Source organism: Haematobia irritans, chromosome 3, assembly GCF_050003625.1.
Source record: "Haematobia irritans isolate KBUSLIRL chromosome 3, ASM5000362v1, whole genome shotgun sequence".
Taxonomy (NCBI): domain Eukaryota; kingdom Metazoa; phylum Arthropoda; class Insecta; order Diptera; family Muscidae; genus Haematobia; species Haematobia irritans.
Genome location: NC_134399.1, coordinates 165424532 through 165448390, shown reverse-complemented (window position 1 = coordinate 165448390; position 23859 = coordinate 165424532). Strand labels below are relative to the sequence as shown.

The following is a 23859-nucleotide window of genomic DNA, read 5'->3' as shown; positions in this document are numbered from 1 at the left end:
TCCCCCCGATCCTGACTTCCTGGCTGTCGACAAACGTTCCCCAAACACTTTAATTACATTTGTAACGGTTGATTTGGCAACTTTTAGCGATTTTGCCAGCTTTGCGTGCGAGTAGCTCGGATTTTCACGATGCGCGAGCAAAATTTTGATACGCTGCTCTTCTTGCTTGGACGGCATTTTGACAACTGAAGAGTGAATTCCAAAATCAAAATAGGAGCACCATTCTACACACACACCTTCAAAATGAGGGGTGTTCAGGTTTTTTAAATGCAAAATTGAAAGAAATACGTCAAGTTTATATTGACCAAATTTTGACCGTATCACCCTTTATAACGACCTTCCAATTTTTTGATACCATTTTGGTAGTACTCCTTCGGTTTTGCCTCAAAATAGGCCTCAGTTTCGGCGATCACCTATTCATTGCAGCCAAATTTTTTCCCTGCGAGCATCCTTTTGAAGTTTGAGAACAAGAAAAAGTCGCTGAGGGCCAGATCTGGTGAATACGATGGGTGGGGAAGCAATTCGAAGCCCAATTCATGAATTTTTGCCATCGTTCTCAATGACTTGTGGCACGGTGCGTTGTCTTGGTGGAACAACACTTTTTTCTTCTTCATATGGGGACGTTTTGCCGCAATTTCGACCTTCAAACGCTCCAATAACGCCATATAATAGTCACTGTTGATGGTTTTTCCTTTCTCAAGATAATCGATAAAAATTATTCCATGCGCATCCCAAAAAACAGAGGCCATTACTTTGCCAGCGGACTTTTGAGTCTTTCCACGCTTCCACTCAGCCGACTGTCGATTGGACTCAGGAGTGTAGTGATGGAGCCATGTTTCATCCATTGTCACATATCGACGGAAAAACTCGGGTGTATTACGAGTTAACAGCTGCAAGCACCGCTCAGAATCATCAACACGTTCTTGTTTTTGGTCAAACGTGAGCTCGCGCGGCACCTATTTTGCACAGAGCTTTCGCATATCCAAATATTGATGAATGATATGACCAACACGTTCCTTTGATATCTCTAAGGCCTCTGCTATCTCGATCAACTTCATTTTACGGTCATTCAAAATCATTTTGTGGATTTTTTTGATGTTTTCGTCGGTAACCGCATCTTTCGGGCGTTCACTGCGTTCACCGTCCTCCGTGCTCATTTCACCACGCTTGAATTTTGCATACTAATCAATTATTGTTGATTTCCCTGGGACAGAGTCCGGAAACTCATTATCAAGCCAAGTTGTTGCTTCCACCGTATTTTTTCCCTTCAGAAAACAGTATTTTATCAAAACACAAAATTCCTTTTTTCCATTTTTTTTACAAAAGTTGCTTCACAAAAGACGCTCTATCTCACAAACTAATTGACTTACAGAGGTCAAATTTTGACACGAATCATTTGAAGGTTGGTACTATATAAAAATAATATGCATTTAATACTAGCGATGCTATTTATGTGTCAGACCGGGGACTTATCAACCAGCCTGTTATGGACTAACTCACAATTTAGAAAACGATTTAAGATAGCACAACCCAAGTAATTCGATTGTGGATGACAGTCTTTCGTAGAAGTTTCTACGCAATCCATGGTGGAGGATACATAAGATTCGGCCTGGCCGAACTTACGGCCATATATACTTGTTTTTAATTTAAATTTCTTTAATCACAATAACAATAACATCAATAACTAATATTTATTTAAAATTTAATTGATCCAAGTAAAAAGTTAATTGATATTGTACAATACGATTAATTTTTGTTTTAATTAAAAACTTAGTTATACCAATTAGCAACAATTAACAGCAATACCACTTGTTCAAAACCAATATATCCGAGCCATCTACACAGAAAATAATTTTACGAAAATTTTTCCAATTAAAGTCTTAATTGAGTTTTAGAAAATGTTCAAAAAATATGCAATTAAATATTTAATTGAATCAACAAATTTTTATAATTGAAACAAAAATCAATCACAAAAATTAATAATATCAATTAATTTTCTAATTGGATCAATTAATTTTTAATTGACTTCCGATTAATTTTTTAATTGTCTTTCGATTAATTTTTTAATTTATACTATCATTTCTGCGATTGAAGACATTTCAATTAAAAAATTAATTGGATCAATTAATTTCGTGATAGAATAAGAAAAAAAAAAATGGTTTTTGTGTGTGTATCTAGACAACAACAAAAAATCCTCATCATATTACGATCCATAAGAAACCAGCAGCCTCCCACTTGTGAAAACTGTAATTGCCCATTCAACTTACACCATCTATTATCCTGCTTCAACATCCATTAGAACAAAATCACTTACAGCATCCATTCAGGAAATCTCACAGAAATCCCATTTACCAGCTACCATTCTAAGAAAAATATAATGTTTTAAAATATTCCTTATTCCAATAAACAAATTATTAGATATTGTATACGAAGGTCCTGGCCACCAGTCTTAATGTTTTTATATATTGTTTCTAAATCAATTTTTACAAAATAAATAAATAAATAAAACAAATAATTTTTAAAAATGTTAATTGCATCAAGTATATACGGCCGTAAGTTCGGCCAGGCCGAACCTTATGTACCCTACACCATGGATTGTGTAGAAACTTCTACTGAAGCCGATGGCAAGGTATCTTAAAACTTCCTAACACCGTAATATATACCACATAGTCCATACGTGGTATATATTAAACTAAAAAGGCCGATTAAATACGTATACAATTAAGTTTAAAGTTTCTATAGAAATAAAATTTTGACAAAATAAAATTTTGACAACATTTTCTATAGAAGTAACATTTTGACAAAATTTTCTATAGAAATAAAATTTGGAAAAAATTTTTATAGAAAAAAAATTTTGACAAAATTTTCTATAGAAATAAAATTTTGACAAAATTTTGTATAGAAATAAAATTTTGTCAAAATTTTCTATAGAAATAAAATTTTAGAGAAATTTACTATAGAAATACAATTTTGACAAAATTTTCTAAAGAAATAACATTTTGACAATGTTTTAAATAAAAATAAAATTTTGGTAGATTATTTTTGGCTCGAGTGGCAACCATGATTATGAACCGATATGGACCAATTTTTGTGTGATTGGGGATCGGTTATATATAACTATAGATCGATATGGACCAATTTTGGCATGGTTATTAGCGGCCTTATACTAACACCACGTTGCAAATTTCAACCGGATCGGATGAATTTTGCTCCTCTAAGAGGCTCCGGAGATCAAATCTGGGGAGCGGTTTATATGGGGGCTATATATAATTATGGACCGATATGGACCAATCCTTGCATGGTTGTAAGAGACCATATGCTAACACCACGTACCAAATTTCAACCGGATCGGATGAATTTTGTTCCTCTAAGAGGCTCCGGAGGTCAAATCTGGGGATCGGTTTATATGGGGGCTATATATAATTATGGACCCATGTGGACCAATTTTTGCGTGGTTGTTAAAGACCATATACAAACACCATGTACCAAATTTCACCCGGATCGGATCGCAAGCCAAATTTGGGGGTTCGTTTATATGAAGGCTATACGTAAAAGTGGACCGATATGGACTAATTTTTGCATGGTTGTTAGAGACCATTTACTAACACCATGTACCAAATTTCAGCCTGATCGGATGAAATTTGCTTCTCTTAGAGCAATCGCAAGCCAAATTTGGGGGTCCGTTTATATGGGGGCTATACGTAAAAGTGGACCGATATGGCCCATTTGCAATACCATCCAACCTACATCAATAACAGCTACTTGTACCAAGTTTCAAGTCGATAGCTTGTTTCGTTTGGAAGTTAGCGTGATTTCAACAGACGGACGGACGGACTCAGATCGACTCAGAATTTCACCACGACCCAGAATATATATACTTTATGGGGTCTTAGAGCAATATTTCGATGTGTTACAAACGGAATGACAAAGTTAATATACCCCCATCCCATAGTGGAGGGTATAAAAATGTTGATGATATTTTTTCTGTAAAAATTTCATTGATCCCAAAACCCATTATATACCAACTCTAATGTACTCTCCAATAAACTTAAATAGGATGAAAGTTATTTGCTTAAAATTTTATGATATTTCATACGGGTATCCTGCTACCAGGGCTTTTGCGACATTTTCCGTTTAGTTTAATTTGGGGCATATGCTTGTGTATAGCTAAGAAATATAATGACTACGATGTCCATAGAGTTTTTTTTAGATTCTTTGTTTTTAAGTCATTTTTAGGTTTTCCTGTATTTTATTGAAATGCTTCATTTTCTATAAACTTAACTTATTCTCTTCATACTAATAACAATATTACTTTTCAATTGAAATATCTTCCATAGAAACCGCTAAGTACGACACCATCGCCACAGGCTATAACTGGACCACCACCGCCACCGACACCATCAGCAGCGGTGGTGGCGGGCCCACCGGCAACAGCTGCAGCTGCTACAGCTGCTATAATACCCATCCTACCATTAGGGGTTGCCACATTACGTGATGACTCCACCGAATCCGAGGAACAATCCATGACATGTACTCATGCCCATGCCGAGTCATGTCATCGCATTATGTGAGTATTTCAAAAAAAAAATATTTTGTTTTATAATTTTAAATTCAACAAAAAGACAATCTGATTATCTAAAAGTGTTCCAAATATTAGACGAAACAAATGCCAATAAGAAGCTTATGTAATATAGAATATTTTTGCTATGGAAAAAATTCCATATATACGAAATAATAGGTCATGGTCTTCACTTTTCTTTTTTTTCTAATTCCTTGATACTCTGTATGGGAAATTTTACTATTTAAAATTATGATTAATTTCCCAAGTGGTCTTTGGAGGAAGGAAGGTCTTGGCATATACTAAATTTATTTGTGGATGGGGCAATGTACAAGTCTGATAGCATTCGCCTCAATGTCTTTATTACTTTAGCCTAGTGCATGGAAAAAAGGAAATATAAAAAAAAAAAAAAAAAATTATCCACTGGCAAAACATGCAACTGCATAAAAAGCTCAAGTAGCTGCTGCCACTACAAGAACATTACAACTACTATCACACACCATAAACACCAACATCTGCATTGTGAACAAGGCATATAACACTTTTGCTCTACTAACCACCACATCAACCACGCATCCTTTTCCCCCATCATCAGCAACATAAAATTCTTCCGGCAAAGAGTACTTGTTCCAGTGTAGCTACTAGCAGTTCTTGTTTTGTTCCTTTACATTGAAAATATATGCTTAAAGTTTATTTATTTATTTTTTTTTTGTAAAAGACTACATAAAGATATAAAATGTTTGCTTTTTGCAGAAGGCAAAAAGAACAATTTTAAAATTTGTATCGGCGGCATGAAAAATTTTCCCATTTACTGGATCCAAAGATTGGCCTTCTCTTAAGTATTTTGATATTGATTCCTAGTGAAACACTTATCTAACTTTAAATCTAGAATCAATAAAATTAAAATTACGATGGAGATCTCAATTATCGAATTTTTATTCTCTATTGCAATATATAAAAATTGTTACCTTAGGGACATTTTGCTTTACTTCAAAGAATACGAATTTAACGTGATTTCAAGAGACGGACAGACACCGACATATTGGCTCAGAATTTCACCGCAACTTTAAATATAAATAGCTTATGCGGTGTGAGACCAATATTTGGATACGTCGAAAACGAACAGACAACTTTCAACGACTTTTTCAAAATTTGGAAACTCGAATTCTCGTTTTTTTTTTTTTCAAAGTTTGAAAATTCGAATTTTTGGTTGTTTTTCAGAATTAAAAAAAAAAGTCGACTTTCCAAAAAAAAATCGGTGTTTTGAAGTTTTTGTAAATTTGGAAACTTCCGATTTTGTTCGGTGTTTTGAACTTTTTATAAATTTGGAAACTTTCGAGTAAAAAAACCAATTTTTCAAAAATTTGGAAATTCGAGTTTTCGATATTTTTCATAATTTTAAAAAGGTGTCTTTTTTTAAAAATACATTTTTCGGTGTTTTGAACTTTTTATAATTTAAGCAAGTATATACGGCCGTAAGTTCGGCCAGGCCGAATCTTATGTACCCTCCACAATGGATTGTGTAGAAACTTCTACTGAAGACGGTCATCCACAATTAAATTACTTGGGTTGCGGCCGATGGCAAGGCATCTTAAAACTTCTTAACATCATCTTCTAAATTGTAAGGTATTCCATGTGAGATACATAGTAGACAAAAGAAACGTCGATTAAATACTTATATATTCGTTTCTTGACCGGTATATATATATGGAAGAAATAATTACGAACCGATATGGACTTTTGTGCAGTAATTATAGAGCCAAAATTGAAATATGGGGGTCGCTTTATATGAGGGCTATATACAATTATGAACAAGACTCTACCAAAAATTGCAGATTTTTTACTGTTTGGTAGATTGGTAGAATTCTTAATAATTTGGAAGATCTTGTAAAATATTCCTCTCCAACTATGAAATGCATCACAAATTTTCTAAAGAAATAAAATTTTTAAATAAAAGAAGAAATAAGAAAAAACAAGTATATACAGCACTAAGTTCGGCCGGGCCGAATCTTAAATACCCACCACCATGAACCAAATATTAGGGTTTCCTTTGAAATTTCAGGAGGGTTTGAGGACTTGAGGACACTTCCCGAAGATAAATTTAAAGATTTCACCTATGGGGACTATATCAAATTCTGGATTTATAAGAACCATTTTTGTTTGAGTTTTAGAGGAATCATTAACATCTCTAGGTTAGGTTATGTGGCAGCTCGATGTATCAGGCTCACTTAGACTATTCAGTCCATTGTGATACCACAGTGGTGAACTTCTCTCTTATCACTGAGAGCTGCCCGATTCCATGTTAAGCTCAATGACAAGGGACCTCCTTTTTATAGCCGAGTCCAAACGGCGTTCCACATTCCAGTGAAACCACTTAGAGAAGCTTTGAAACCCTCAGAAATGTCACCAGCATTACTGAGGTGGGATAATCAACCGCCGAAAAACTTTTTGATGTTCGGTCGTAGCAGGAATCGAACCCACGACCTTGTGTATGCAAGGCGGGCATGCTAACCATTGCACCACGGTGGCTCCCTCTTTTAAGTGTGCAAGAAAATTATAAAAAACGTCTTGATTTGAAATCTTAAATCTGTAGAAGTAAAATCTGGAAATTTTACATTGAGTTTCAAGCAATTTTCATGATCAGTGCGCCTTCTACACCCTCAAAAAGTGAAGTCGGTCGGTTACCAAATGGACCGATAAAAACTTAATCCGATACACGTTTTTGTGAGCCTAAAACACTAAAACACAATTTCAGACAACTCGGATAAAAACTACGGTTTCTAGAAACCCAAGGAGTTAAACCGGGAGATCGTTCTTGTGGGGGCTATACTAAAAAATGGCCGATACTCACCGTTTTCGGCACACCTCTTTACGAACCGAAAATACCTCTAGATTTCCAATTTCAGGCAAATAGGATAAACACTTCGGATTCTAGAAGCCCAAGAACTAAAATCGGGAAATCGGTCTATATGGGGGCTATACCAAAATATGGACCGATGCACACCATTTTCGGCACACCTCTTTATGGTCCTAAAATACCTCTAGATTTCCAATTTTAGACAAATTGGATAAAAACTACGGTTTCTATAAGCCCAAGACCCCAAATCGGGAGGTCGTTTTATATGGGGACCATACCAAACCATGGACCGATACTCACAGTTTTTGGCACACGTATTTGTGGTCCTACAATACCCCTTGATTTCCAATTTCAGGTAAATTGAATAAAAACAGCGGTTTCTATAAGCCCAAGAAGTAAAATCGGGAGATCGGTCTATATGGGGGCTATACCAAAATATGGACCGATTCTCAACATTTTTGGCACACCTCTTTATGGTTATAAAATACCTCTAGATTTCAAATTTCAGGCAAATTGGATAAAAACTACGATTTCTATATGCCCAAGACCCCAAATCGGGAGGTCGGTTTATATGGGGACTATATCAAAACCTGGACCGATATAGCCCATCGTCAAACTTGACCTGCCTGCAGACAAAAGACGAGTTTGTGCAAAATTTCAGTACGATTGCTTCATTATTGAAGACTGTAGCGTGATTACAACAGACAGACAGACAAACAGACGGACAGACGGACATCGTTATATCGTCTTAGAATTTCTCTCTGATCAATAATATATATAGTTTATATAGTCGGAAATCGATATTTCGATGTGTTGCAAACGGAATGACAAACTTATTATACCCCCGTCACCATTCTATGGCGGTGGGTATAAAAAGAAATACAATTTTGATAATATTTCCTATAGAAATAAATTTTTGGCAAAATTTTCTATAGCAATGATATTTTGACAAAATTTCCTAAAGACATAAAATGTTGACAAAATTTTCTATAGAAATATAACATTTTTACAAAATTTTTTATGGCAATAACATTTTGGTAGATTATTTTTGGCTCGAGTGGCATTCGTGATTTTTGTGTGATTGGGGATCGGTTTATATGGGTGCTATATATAATATAGATCGAAAAGGACCAATTTTGGCATGGTTGTTATCGGCCATACACTAGACAAATGTACTAAATTTCAACCTGATCGGATGAATTTTGCTCCTCCAAGAGGCTCCGGAGGTCAAATGTGCAGATCGATTTATATAAGCGCGATATATAATTATGGACCGATATGGACCAATTCTGGTATGGTTTTAGAGACCATATACTAACACCACATGCCAAATTTCAACAGAATCGGATGAAATTTGCTTCTCTTAGAGGCTCCGCAAGCCAAATCTGGGGGTCCGTTTATATGGGGGCTATATATAATTATGGACCGATGTGAACCAATTTTTGCTCGGTTGTTCGAGACCATATGCCAACATTACGTTCCAAATTTCAGCCGGATCGGACGAAATTTGCTTCTCTTAGAGGCGCCGCAAGCCAAATCTTGGGATCGGTTTATATAAGCGCTATATATAATTATGTACCGATATGGTCCAATTCTGGTATGGTTGTTAGAGACCATATACTAACACCACATGCCAAATTTCAACAGAATCGGATGAAATTTGCTTCTCTTAGAGGCTCCGCAAGCCAAATCTGGGGATCGGCTTATATGGGGGCTATATATAATTATGGACCGATATGGATGGTTGTTGGAGAGAGACCGATATGCATGGTTGTTAGAGACCATATACCATATAACAGCACGTACCAAATTTCAACGGGATCGGATGAATTTTGCTCTTCTAAGAGGCTCCGGAGGTCAAGTCTGGGGATCGGTTTATATGGGGTCTATATATAATTATTGGCCGATATGTACCAATTTTTGCATGGTTGTTAGAGACTTTATACTTACACCATATACTAAATTTTAGCCGGATCGGATGAAATATGCTGCTCTTATAGACTCCGCAAGCCAAATCTGGGGGTCCGTTTATATGGGGGCTATACGTAAAAGTGATCCGATGTGGCCCATTTGCAATACCGTCCGACCTACGTCAATAACAACTACTTGTGCCAAGTTTCAAGTCGATAGCGTTTTTGTTTGGAAGATAGCGTGATTTCAACAGACGGACGGATGGACGGACGGACATGCTTGATCGACTCAGAATTCCACCACGACCCACGAAAAAAATGGTGTTTTGAATTTTTTATAATTTTGGAAACTTCCGATTTTTTTCGGTGTTTGTAACATTTTATAAATTTGGAAACCTTCGATTTTTTCGGCGTTTTAACCTTTTATAAATTTTGGGAATGAAACAAATTCCTTAATAAAACGAAATTTTTCGTTATTATGATAAATTTTCTGTTAATCAATGTAAAGTCTCGTTTTATTAACGAATATTTTCATTGTAGTAATGAAAATGGTTTGTTATATCAGTGAAAAATTTGCATTGGCTCTATTTTAATGAAATTTTCTTTATATGTAGTTTCCTTTGAAAACTCTTCGTCTTAGCGGGTTACTTGATAATATACAGAATTTCAAGAGGGTCTAATGACCTCTATTCTCCCAAGCAGATCAGTTCAACCCGAACGCTTTCCGAAGAAAAATTTGAAGATTCCACCTATGAAGACTAGATCAAACTCTAGATTTATAAGAACCAATTTTGTTTCAGTGTACAAGAAACTGATGAAATAACGCCTTGATTTGTATTCTAAAATTTGTAGATTTTTACCGTCATTATTTAAATGCCCAGCAAAAAAAAAATGGAAGTGCTTCTAAAGGCTCAACTTTAAAAGCACTTCCAAAAATGTTCTCCCAAAGAAGTTCTTTATTTTAACTACTCAGGAAGTTATTTTAATTAATTTTTTTTAACTCGTTGTTTCAAATAGGTTAAAAACCGAGTAAGAATTAATAAAATGGTACAAATTATTAAAATTTTTCCCAAAAAAAGGCTAAATCCATTTTAGAAAAAATGCCAATTTTTGAAAATATTTGATGTCAAACGTTTCAGACAAGCAGTTTTTTTTCAAAATCATAAAAAAATTATAAAAATTATTTATTTGGCAAATTATTGCAAAATTTTTTAATTTATATCTAAAACACTGAATTCGGATCACACCTTAAGAAGTGCTGCAAATTAAGTGAAACGGCATTTGAAATGGTGGACATCCGCCCTATGACAAGCCCGTGTTAAATTCATCGCTTCTGGGCCAAATTTTGCGCTACTTCCGGATCCAAAAAAACATTTCACTACTTTTTTGGCGACGCTTTTTTTTGCTGGGTGAGTACGACAAGTAAAATCTGGAAGTATCTACGGTTTCTAGAAGTCCAAGGAGTCAAATCGAGATATCGGTCCATATGGGGATATACCAAATCATGGGCTGATACTCACCATCAGAGAACGGCTGCGATCTACCGCAACCGACCAGTGTATTTAGTAAACACCAACATTTGCAATCTTAAAACACCAATTGGTAAAAAAAAATCCACCACCAATATCCAATGCAACCGACGACTGTCGGTGTTTGTTAGTATGAGTGTTGGTCTCTCGAAAACACCGTAGTAAAGCAATCACACAAATTGGTTACCTATATCTCAGCAGTTTGGTATTCTCTTATTTATTACTCTCTCAATTCTCTTGAGCTAATGCCAACTGCTAGTAATTGTTGTTGTTGAGTGCAATCACACTTAAGTACCAACCTCGTTTTTTGTTTACCGAGCGTTGTTACGATGTCGATTGGTTTATGATTGCAGACACTGCATACGAACATTGTTATATATTATTGGTGTTTTTATTCTCGCATTTGTATCAATGTAAAAGATCGCATGGTAATTGGTGTCTTACTCACTGCCACCGACATTTTGTGGGTAAGATTGCAATACGAAAAAAAGCCACCGGTTGTAGTTCTCTGTTCACCGTTATCGGCTCACCTTTTGATGGTCTTAAAATACCTCTAGATTTCCAATTTGGAGCAAATTGAATAAAAACTAAGGTTTCTAGAAGACCAAGAAGTAAATTTAAAATTGATGTCAAAGATGTCGATTAGAAGTTTGTAACCTTTTGCCATACTTTCACCTATAAATATTTGTTTAAACATCCCTATTTTCTTCGTATCTAAAGTTCCTCTTTTACCCAAATCCCTAACAACTCTTATGAAACCGGAAGCCAGTAAATGTCACAATATCTCAAAAACTTTTTTCACTAAATAACCACAAATCTTCTTGTTGCTATTTAATTAGATCAAGTCACTTTAACCACTCTTCTGAACAAAAGCAAATTAAATTAAACCAACGGACCAACAATCTAACCCCGGAATACATCACCATCGTAAAACCAATGATGATGATTGACATTTACAAAACAATATTGTTGGAGAAACAAAGGCACTTAAAACCCTTTCTAGTATCTCCTTCGCACATTCCATTTTTCACATGACCAAGACAGCAATAATGATGCATACAATGCTGACAATGATCCCCCCATGGTCTTCATGAACTAGGAAAAGAAGAAAGAATCAAGTGCCATGTGAAAATTGTTTCAATATTTAAAGATATTTGCATTTGCTTCGATGCAATACCATACCGTTCTAATTAGAGTATCAGAGTATATTTTGCATCAAATCACATTGAAATGAGATTATAATGGCTTTGATGTTGTGCTGCTAATATGCACAATGTTATGCCAGAGATGACGGCAATAATGACAAAATCAATGATGATGACATTGCCAATGATAATGCTAAGGGGTTTCTATGGACGTTGAAACTCACAATGATTAGATGATGCATGATAATGCATTTTTAAATAGCCAAGATATGTGTTCGGAAATAAATAAATTTTATTACCTTTATGCGTAGCATAAACCATAATCATCATCATAATCATCATCATAAGTTTTGAAACTACGTCACAATTGCCATTCGAATGCCTACAGCATCAACGCAACCGGAATCCAACATACACCAGTTGTGCTCTTCAACTTCGCTAAGTGACCCCACAGTAGCAACAGCATAATTACCATTCTCCTTTCTCCATCATCACCCATATAGTATGCCCTCTACTATAGCTCTATTTTTCAGGTCACTTTTTATCCTCCATATTCGTAAAAATATTTTATCAACAATTCTTTCTTTTCAATACATTTCCTGTTTTGTCTTTTATCCTTGTGTTAGGCTCTTCTTGTTCACTTTTTCATTTTCGTTTTTTTTTTCTGTCGGTTTTTAGTCTCTTTATTGCCCTTTAATCAACCATAAGAAGAAGAAGAAGCTGAATTTGAAAAGCCTACAAAAAAAAAATATCTTTAAAAAATAAACAATTGCATTACGCAAACTCCATAAAGGATGTTAGTAACAGATGTAATAAAACCCAAAAGCATTACCCCACTACATTGACTATTGTCGGAGGCAAGAATTTCCGGTTAGTGAATACTTTTACAATGCTGAAGCATGGAAGTCATATAGTCTAGTCTATTTGAGTAAAGCTTTTTTTTTTTTAATTTAAAGAGAAAATAGAAGAGAACGAAAAGTTATTACAGAGAGTAAGAGAATTTGAACAAGAGATTTTTCGTAAAAAGAAAGAGTGATTACTAAGCAATTGTAAGAGATATTTCTCTATGTGAAAGAAAGAGAGACATCTTACGAAAAAAATTCAAAAGAGAAATTCCGGTTTCGAATTGTGATCTATACATATATCAACTAAAAATAATGTTTTTCTTCCGATCGATTTTTGGCAACTGGAATTTCACCAACTATAGTGAATTATCTGAATTTACAAAGAATAATGAAAACAAGTATAGGTTAGGTTAGGTTATGTGGCAGCCCGATGTATCAAGCTCACTTAGACTATTCAGTCCATTGTGATACCACAGTGGTGAACTTCTCTCTTATCACTGAGTGATGCCCGATTCCATGTTAAGCTCAATGACAAGGGACCTCCTTTTTATAGCCGAGTCCGAACGGCGTTCCACATTCCAGTGAAACCACTTAGAGAAGCTTTGAGACCCTCAGAAATGTCACCAGCATTACTGAGGTGGGATAATCCACAGCTGAAAAACTTTTTAGTGTTCGGTCGTAGCAGGAATCGAACCCACGACCTTGTGTATGCAAGGCGGGCATGCTAACCATTGCACCACGGTGGCAAACAAGTATATACAGCACTAAGTTCGGCCGGGCCGAATCTTAAATACCCACCACAATGAATCAAATATTATAGATTCCTTTCAAATTTCAGGGTGGTTTGATGACAGATATTCTCATAAGCAGAGCAGGTCAACCAGTACACTTCCCATAGATAAATTTAAAGAATTTACCTATGAAGACTACATCAGATTCTGGATTTATAAGAACCATTTTTGTTTGAGTTTGAGAGGAATCTAACATCTCTTATAAGTGTACAAAAAAATCATCACTCCCCCATCACTCCATTATTTAAATGATTACGAGACATAAAATCTGGAAATTTTACATTCAGTTTCAAACAATTTTCATGATCGGTGCGCCTTCTAGACGCTCAAGAGGCCTACATGGAGGCCTTATCCGATACACGTTTTTGCGAGTCTAAAATACCAGTATATTTATAATTTCAGGCAAATCGGATAGAAATTATGGTTTCTAGAAACCCAATGAGTTCAATCGGGAATCGGTTTTATGGGGGCTATATTAAAATATGGACCGCTACTCACCGTTTCCAGCACCCCTCTTTATGGTCCTGAATCAATTATAGATTTCATGCAAAGTGGATAAAAACTACGGTTTCTATTAGTCTAAGAAGTAAAATCGGGAGATCGGTCTATATGGGAATATACAAAACATGATTTCCAATTTCAGGTATATTGGATAAAAACTACGGTTTCTATAATTCCAAGATGTAAACTCATGAGACCGGTCAATATGGGGGCTATACCAAAACATGAACCGATACTCACCATTTTTGGCACACCTCTTTATGGTCCTACAATACCTCTAGATTTCCAATTTCAGGCAAATTAGATAAAAACTACGGTTTCTATTAGTCCAAGAAGTAAAATCGGGAGATCAGTCTATATGGGGGTTATACCAAAACATGAACCGATACTCACCATTTTTGGCACACTTCTTTATGGTCCTACAATACCTCTAGATTTCCAATTACAGGCAAATTGGATAAAAACTACGGTTTCTATAAGCCCAAGAAATAAAATCGGGAGATCGGTCTATATGGGGGCTAACATGGACCGATACTCACCATTTTTAACACATCTCTTTATTTTCCTAGAATACCTTTAAATTTCCAATTTCAGGCCAATTGAATAAAAATTACGGTTTCGATAAACCCAAGACCCCAAATCGGGAGGTCGGTTTATACGGGGACTATATCAAAACCTGGACCGATATAGCCCATCTTCGAACTGCAGACAAAAGACGAGTTTGTGCAAAATTTCAACACGATTGCTTCATTACTGAAGACTGTAGCGTGATTACAACAGACAGACGGACAGACGTACATGCTTATATCGTACCCCCTTCACCATTCTATGGTGATGGGTATAAAAAAATATAATAGGTTAGATATAATGGCATACCGATATTTCAGACTCGCTTATACTATTCAGTCCATTGTCATACCACGGTGGTTAACTTCTTTCTTATCACTGGCTGTTATTCGATTTTATGTTTTTCTCAATCACAAGGAACCTCCTTTTTATAGCCGATGCCTAACGGCGTTCCACATTGCGATGAAACCACATAGAGAAGCTTACTTGAAGCTTGAAATACTCAGAAATGTCATCAGAATTACTGAGTGGGAGTAATCCACCTCTGAAATTTTTTTTGGTGTTTGGTCGAAACTGTATATGCCAGACGGGCATGCTACAGAGAAAAAAAGATCACCAAAATATTTCCTATTAAAAAGTTAATTGACGTTGAAATTTTCTTCAATTAATAAATTAATTGATACAATTATCTTTTTAATCAAATTCGGAAGACTAATTCAGTTAAAAACAAGTATATAGACGGCAGTAAGTTCGGCCAGGCCGAAGCTTATGTACCTTACATCATGGATTGCGTTGAAACTTCTTCTAAACACTGCCATCCACAATCGAATTACTTAAGTTGCGGTAACGCTTGCCGATGGCAAGGTATCTTAAAACCTCCTAACACCATCTTCTAAATTGTATGTAAGTCCATACGTGGTATATATTAAACCAAAAAAGATCGATCCAATACGTATATAATTCAGTTTGACAAAGTAGACATAAAATTTTGACAAAATTTTCTACAGAAATAAAATTTTAACAAAATTTTCTATAGAAATAAAATTTTCACAAAATTTTCTATAGAAATAAACTTTTGACAAAATTTTCTATAGAAATAAAATTTTGACAAAATTTTCTATAGAAATCAAATTTTAACAAAATTTTCTATAGAAATAAAATTTTGACAAAATACACTAATAGAAAATTACGTTCCATAGTCGTGAACATTTTCTATAGAAATAAAATTGTGACAAAATTTTCTATAGAAATAAAATTTTGAGAAAATTTTCTATAGAAATAAAATTGTGACAAAATTTTCTATAGAAATCAAATTTTAACAAAATTTTCTAAAGAAATAAAATTTGGACACAATTTTCTATAGAAATAACATTTTGACAAAATTTTCTATAGAAATAAAATTTTGACAAAATTTTCTACAGAAATAAAATTTTGACAAAATTTTCTATAGAAATAACATATTGACAAAATTTTCTATAGAAATAAAATTTTGACAAAATTTTCTATAGAGCTAACATTTTGACAAAATTTTCTATAGAAATAAAATTTTTTTATAGAAAATCGTTTTTTTTACTCTGGCTTTTACAAAATCGAGATTTTCTTACCGCATAAACTTGCTTGTTTTGACAAATTCGTAAAAGACCATTAGTAAATAAGTTTGTTAAAGACTTTCTCAAAATATTAAAATATTTTGTCAAAACCATAAATCTGATATCGAAACTGTATACACAAAAGGTACTAAATCATTCGCGGGGGTACCACGGTACTGACCAAGGTGAAAAAGTATTGGCAGAATTACTATAGTACTGCGTTTTCCATCCCTGATAGTCAAGGTGCCGACAAATTAAATTCCATTTACCAAATTTTTTTCGTCTGTAATTGTGAAGAAACGTTAAAAAAACACTCGTGTATCTTAATAAATTAACGACATTTACATATTTATCAACAATATTTATACTCGTACATTCCCACTCCAATTTTATTAAAATAGACTTTAATACCTCTAAAAAAACTAAAGATTTGTCCAGTTTCCACATTGGTTTATAATACATTGCATTAGTTTCTGACAGTTGAACCCCATACAAATGCCGCTTCAAATTATTCAAATTATATTTTGTAACAGAATATGTTAACCAACATATCCACCAAAGCGTATGAGTGCCACCATATGATTACATAGAAAATCATACGCACCCACGGACCAATTCACAATAACCTTCATTATATGTTAAATATCTAACATAAAAGCTCCCTCAAAAGCTTTTGCATCCTTTAAAGTTCTAATCACTGTAAAGGACTTCATATAAATCCATAAAAAACCACACAGCTGATCTGTAAATTTTAACATAAAATGTCTATGCAGACTTCAATGTATGAACAAGAAAAAGAGAACAAAAACAACATTTATCAAAACAAAAAAGAAAAGCCGAGGAATATATTATATAAATATGAAGAAACATGTGGTCTATGGGACATTCAACAACATAACTTGAAAAAGGAAACATAGCAAGAGGACCATATAAACGAAGTATACATTAATCCCAAAGTGCCAAAATGAGAGTGAACTAAGATACAAAATAAAAAAAAAATAATTTAAAAGAAAGGAAATAATTAGGAAAAATAAAAATATGAAAATTAAGAATGAAAAAAAATGAGTGATGATACGATTACAACCACGTGTGTTTAAAAAGAAACCCTATAGCCATACACCTAAAGCCCTTGGTACATCTCAGCTAAACAAATGTATTTATAGGGTTAATAAAAAATATACATATGTATATGAGTGTTTAAGTATACAAGAACAAATATATAAATCCCTTGATTTTTTGGTTTTGTGTAAAATTTAAACAAGCAGAGAATATTTGAAAGTCTAACTGTTTGCCTTAAAAAGAATAAACAAAAATAAAAAAATCGTATTTCGTTGCTTCATGTAAATGTGTTCAAATAGAAATAATTTTCTCCAAAATTCCCTGGAAACCCTCTACCGCCCTACAACAGCATCCTTCATTTTAGTTTTATTTAAAAGTTCCTTTTAGGCCACAATTACAAGCATTTCTCGTTAGTAGTTCTTGGTTTTTGTTGTAGTAGTAGTACGTACGTACGTACACGCGTGTGTCCACCCCATCGTTATTCGCAAACATTCTGCTGCTTCTTTATTTTTGTTGTTTGTCTTATTTGGTGGAAGAAGGCTAAAAAGGCATTTCATGTTCCACTCCCTAACAGTCACCAACATCATAGCGGCTCTACAATGACAGAGAGCAATTGCAAATGAACCGGTTGTGCGGGCGGTGTCCAAGGACTTTCATCGTTTCGGCATCGTGACATCCTGCCATCGTGTTTAGAAAACAGATTGCGTGTAAATGTATTTTAATATACGTATGTGTTTATGTGTATGTGCCTATTGACAAAATAATATTGGCCATCACAACAAAAATTCCATTGTTTTGTTGTGATGTTGGTAAAGGTGGTGGTGGTGATATTATAAACGAATTCCCCAAAACACCCCAGAAAGCATTGACAATTTCAATATCTTGCGACTTGCGGTAAAAAGTTATGAAGAAATCCCATAATTGACAAGGGAGAGCATTAATTAGCGCTGTTTGCTGTTGCCGAAATTTTCAGGTAATTTTCACAAAAACTATTGATAAGTTTAAAAAAAATATTTGTAGTAATTTTTGCAAAGGGTCGTAATATTAATTTTATAATATTTTTAAAAATCAATTAAAACTTGAATGAAAAACAATTTTTCTATAATTTAATTTAACAATTTTAAGGATATAAGAATAATATTTTTGTTTGAAAGAACGACAGTATAAAAAAAGAAATTAATTTTCTGTATTGTTAACAATGTAAGTAAATCGAATAGGATTTTGTTAATGGTGTTTTTATGGGGATGACAGGAAATTTGTAAAAAAATATTAGTAAATAAGCAGGACCTCAGGTCCAACGTTGCTAAAACTCGGATCACCTAACAAACGAACATGCAAATTTAACTCATTAAGGCCCACAACGAAACTAATGGACAAACATTGATTTTATGGGGGTTTTTTAACTCAGTAACCACTAAATGAAATGATTTAAATAAAAACAAGTTCACCGACCGTAAGTTCGGCCAGGCCGAAGCTTATGTACCCTCCACCATGGATTGCGTAGAAACTTATATTAAAGACTGTCATCCACAATCGAATTACTTGGGTTGCGGCAACACTTGCCGATGGCAAGGTATCTTAAAACTTCCTAACACCGTAATATATACCACATAGTCCATACGTGCTATATATTAAACTAAAAAAGGACGATTAAATACGTATATAATTAAGTTGAAAGTTTCTATAGAAATAAAATTTTGACAAAATAAAATTTTGACAACATTTTCTATTTGGAAAAAATGTCCTATAGAAATAAAATTTGGAAAAAATGTTCTATAGAAATAAAATTTGGAAAAAATGTTCTATAGAAATAAAATGTGAAAAAAATTTTCTATAGAAATAAAATTTTGACAAAATTTTCTATAGAAATAAAATTTTGACAAAATTTTCTATAGAAATAACATTTTGACAATGTTTTTTATAAAAATAAAATTTTGGTAGATTATTTTTGGCTCGAGTGGCAACCATGATTATGAACCGATATGGACCAATTTTTGTGTGATTGGGGATCGGCTATATATAACTATAGACCGATCTGGACCAATTTTGGCATGGTTATTAGCGGCTTTATACTAACATTTCAACCGGATCAGATGAATTTTGCTCCTCTAAGAGGCTCCGGAGGTCAAATCTGGGGATCGGCTTATATGGGGGCTATGTATAATTATAGTTCGATGTGGACCAATTGTTGCATGGTCATTAGAGACCATATACTAACACCATGTACCAAATTTCAGCCGGATCGGATGAAATTTGCTTCCCTTAGAGCAATCGCAAGCCAAATTTTGGGGTCCGTTTATATGGGGGCTATACGTAAAAGTGGACCGATATGGCCCATTTGCAATACCATCCGACCTACATCAATAACAACTACTTGTGCCACGTTTCAAGTCGATAGCTTGTTTCGTTCAGAAGTTAGCGTGATTTCAACAGACCGACGGACGAACATGCTCAGATCGACTCAGAATTTCACCACGACCCAGAATATATATACTTTATGGGGTCTTGGAGCAATATTTCGATGTGTCACAAACGGAATGACAAAGTTAATATATCCCCATCTTATGGTGAAGGGTATAAAAAAAGAAATTAATTTTCTGTATTGTTAACAATGTAAGTAAATCGAATAGGATTTTGTTAAGGGTGTTTTTATGGGGATGACAGGAAAATTGTAAAAAAATATTAATAAATAAGCAGAACCTCCGGTCCAATATTGCTAAAACTCGGATAACCTAACAAACGAACATTCACATTTGACCCATTAAGGTCCACAACGAAACCGATGGACAAACATTAATTTTATGGGGTTTTTTTAACTCAGTAACCACTAAATGAAATGATTTAAATAAAAAAATTAACACTTTCAGAGTGAAACTTTGGTTTCCGTGGGGTGAAAGATTATATATAAGAAATAAATTATGAAAACAGAATTTAGACAAAATTTTCTATAGAAATAAAATTTTGGCCAAATTTTCTATAGATATAAAATTTTGATAAAATATTCTATAGAAATAAAATTTTGTCAAAATTTTATATAGAAATAAAATTTTGACCAAATTTTCTATTATATAAAATTTTGACCAAATTTTCTATGATATAAAATTTTGACCACATTTTCCATAGAAATAAAATTTTGACAAAATTTTCTATAGAAATAAATTTTTGCCCAAATTTTCTATAGAAATAATATCTTGACAAAATTATCCAAAGAAATAAAATTTTGTATAGAAATAAAATTTTGACAAAATTTTATATAGAAATAAAATTTTGACCAAATTTTATATTATATAAAATTTTGACCAAATTTTCTATGATATAAAATTTTGACCAAATTTTCTATAGAAAAAAAATTTTGACAAACTTTTCTATAGAAATAAATTTTTGCCCAAATTTTCTATAGAAATAATATCTTGACAAAATAATATATAGAAATAAAATTTTGACCACATTTTCTATGATATAAAATTTTGACCAAATTTTCTATAGAAATAAACTTCTGACAAAATTTTCTATAGAAATAAAATTTTGACCAAATTGCCTATGATAAAAACTCTTGACCAAATGTTCTATGATATACAATTTTGACCAAATTTTCTATAGAAATAAAATTTTGAGAAAATTTTCTATAGAAATAAAATTTTGGCCAAATTTTCTATAGATATAAAATTTTGACAAAATATTCTATAGAAATAAAATTTTATATAGAAATGAAATTTTGATAAAGTTATATATAGAAATAAAATTTTGACAAAATTTTCTATAGAAATAAAATTTTGACAAAATTTTCTATAGAAATAATATCCTGACAAAATTATCTAAAGAAATAAAATTTTATATATAAATAAAATTTTGATAAAATTTTATACAGAAATAAAATTTTGACAAAATTTTCTATAGAAATAAAATTCTGACCAAATTTTCTATGATATAAAATTTTGACCAAATTTTCTATAGAAATAAAATTTTGACAAAATTTTTTATACAAATAAAATTTTGACAAAATTTCATATATAAAAAAAATGTTGACAGAATTGTCTATAGAAAAAATCTCTCAAATCCCACGAAGTTCATTGTATGTTCCCTTTTTTAGAGGAGTTGTTACTTTCCCTTGTTTGTACAAGATAAACCGTTAACACATTTCAAATATGACAATTGTAACTAACAGCAGATATAATAATTTATAATATAATACTGAAATAAACTTTTAAACTAAAATAACAAAACATTTATTTCGAAGAAAACACATTTGTATTTAATAATAACTACAAAAAATGTGATAAATCCCCATCATCGAAAAAATTTTTATTTAATTTAGTAGATTTTAAAATTGTCGTCCAATTTTGGTAGATTATTTTTGCTACTGGTGGCAATCGTGCTTGAAGTCTCACGACAATATATTTTTCAGTGCGTATAAAGGCTGTTTTTCGAAGACATGAAATTTAAGAAAAGTACATGATAAATTATGATAAGGCCCAATAAAATTTTATAATATTGTCTCACCCGTATTATGGCAATTGGCACCATCCTGTTGAAACCACATTTTGTTTACATGCATATCTTAATGTTTTCATTGATCATATTCTGTGCAGAGTGATTCATATTCAAAAAACTTATAAAAAATCCTTTACAATCATTTGGAACAAGTATTACTGCCACGGTTTCCACCCGGGTCATAAATAATCTACCAAGAATTGGTGAAAATTTTACCAACAAAACTACCAAACTAAAAAGATTATTTTGTCAAAAATTTATTTTTATGGAAAATTTTGTCAAAATTTTATTTCTATAAACAATTTTGTCAAAATTTTATTGCTATAGCAAATTTTGTCACAATATTATTACTATAGACAATTTTGTCATAAATTTATTTCTAAAGAAAATTTTTGTCAAAATTTTATTTCTATAAAAAAATTGTCAAAATTTTATTTCTATAAACTTATAAAAAACTTTTTACAAAATTCTATTTCTATCGAAAATTTTGTCAAAATTTTATTTCTATAGAAAATTTTGTCAAAATTTTATTTCTATAGAAAATTTTGTCAAAATTTTATTCCTATAGAACATTTTATCAAAAATTTATTTCTATAGAAAATTTTGTCAAAATTTTATTTCTATAAGCAATTTTATCAAAATTGTATTTCTATAGAAAATTTTCTCAACATTTTATTTCTATAGAAATTTTTGTCAATTTTTTTATTTTGTCAACATTTTTTATAGAAACTTTTGTCAAAGTTTTATTTGTATAGAAAATTTTGTCAAAATTTTATTTCTATAGCAAATTTTGTCAAAATTTTATTTCTATAGAAAATTTTGGCAAAATTTTATTTCTATAGAAAATTTTCTCAAAATTTTATTTCTATAGAAAATTATTTCTATAGAAAATTTTCTCAAAATTTTATTTCTATAGAAAATTATTTCTATAGAAAATTTTCTCAAAATTTTATTTATATAAAAAAAAATTGTCAAAACTTTTTATAGAAACTTTTATCAAAATTTTATTTCTATAGAAAATTTTGTGAAAATTTTATTTCTATAAAAAATTTTCTCAAAATTTTATTTCTATAATTTTTTTTTAATTTTATAGAAAATGTTATCAAAATTTTATTTCTATAAAAGATTTTGTTGAAATGTTATTTCTATAAAAATTTTTGTCAAAATTCTAATCCTATCGAAAATTTTGCCAAAATTTTATTTCTATCGAAAATTTTTCCAAAATATTATTTCTATAGAAAATTTTGTCAAAATTTTATTTCTATAGAAAATTTTGTCAAAATTTTATTTCTATAGAAAATTTTGTCAATATTTTATTTCTGTAGAAAACTTTCTCAAAATTTTATTTCGATAAAAAATTTTGTTAAAATATTATTTCTGTAGAAAAATTTGTCCAAATTTGTCTTCTTTACAAAATTTTGTTTCAGTAGGAAATTTTGTCAAAATTTTATTTCTATAGAAAATTTTTGCAAAATTTTATTTCTATAAAAAATTTTTTTCAAAATTGTTTATAGAAACTTTTGTAAAATTTTATGAAAATTTTGTGAAAATTTTATTTTTATAGAAAATTTAGTCAAAATTTTATTTCTATAGAAAAATTTTTCAAAATTCCTATAGAAAATTTGTTCCTCTTAGCTGAGGAGGAATGGAAAAATCTACCAAAACACCAAGAATTCTACAAATCTACCAAACCATTTTTGCTAGAATTCTTCCAACTGTGGCAACCGTGATTACAGCTGATAATGGATAATGTAGCTGACCATACTGATCTCTATCACCCTTAAATCGTAAATATGCATTGTTTAAGATATTAAGCAGATTTGATGGACAATTTCTAAGAACGTAAACATTTTTCGTCTGATTGGTATACATATTGTGGAAAAAATATTTAAGAATTTTGACAAGGTCAAATATAAATCCCAGTTATACATATGTCAGTCTAGTTTCAAAAATTTTAGCAATTTAAATTTAATCACGTTAACACACACATTATTTATATATTTATGCAATCATATTT

The 23859-nt window shown here is 32.1% G+C and overlaps 1 protein-coding gene across 1 annotated transcript in view; it reads left to right on the top strand.

The window, feature by feature from the left end:
• The window catches only part of Hk (potassium voltage-gated channel subfamily A regulatory beta subunit hyperkinetic), a 426198-nt gene that overhangs the window by 97310 nt on the left and 305029 nt on the right, over nucleotides 1–23859 (top strand). The window contains exon 5 of the mRNA XM_075299067.1: nucleotides 4338–4567. Coding sequence (XP_075155182.1) covers nucleotides 4338–4567 — 230 coding nt within the window. The remainder of the gene's footprint in view (nucleotides 1–4337; nucleotides 4568–23859) is intronic.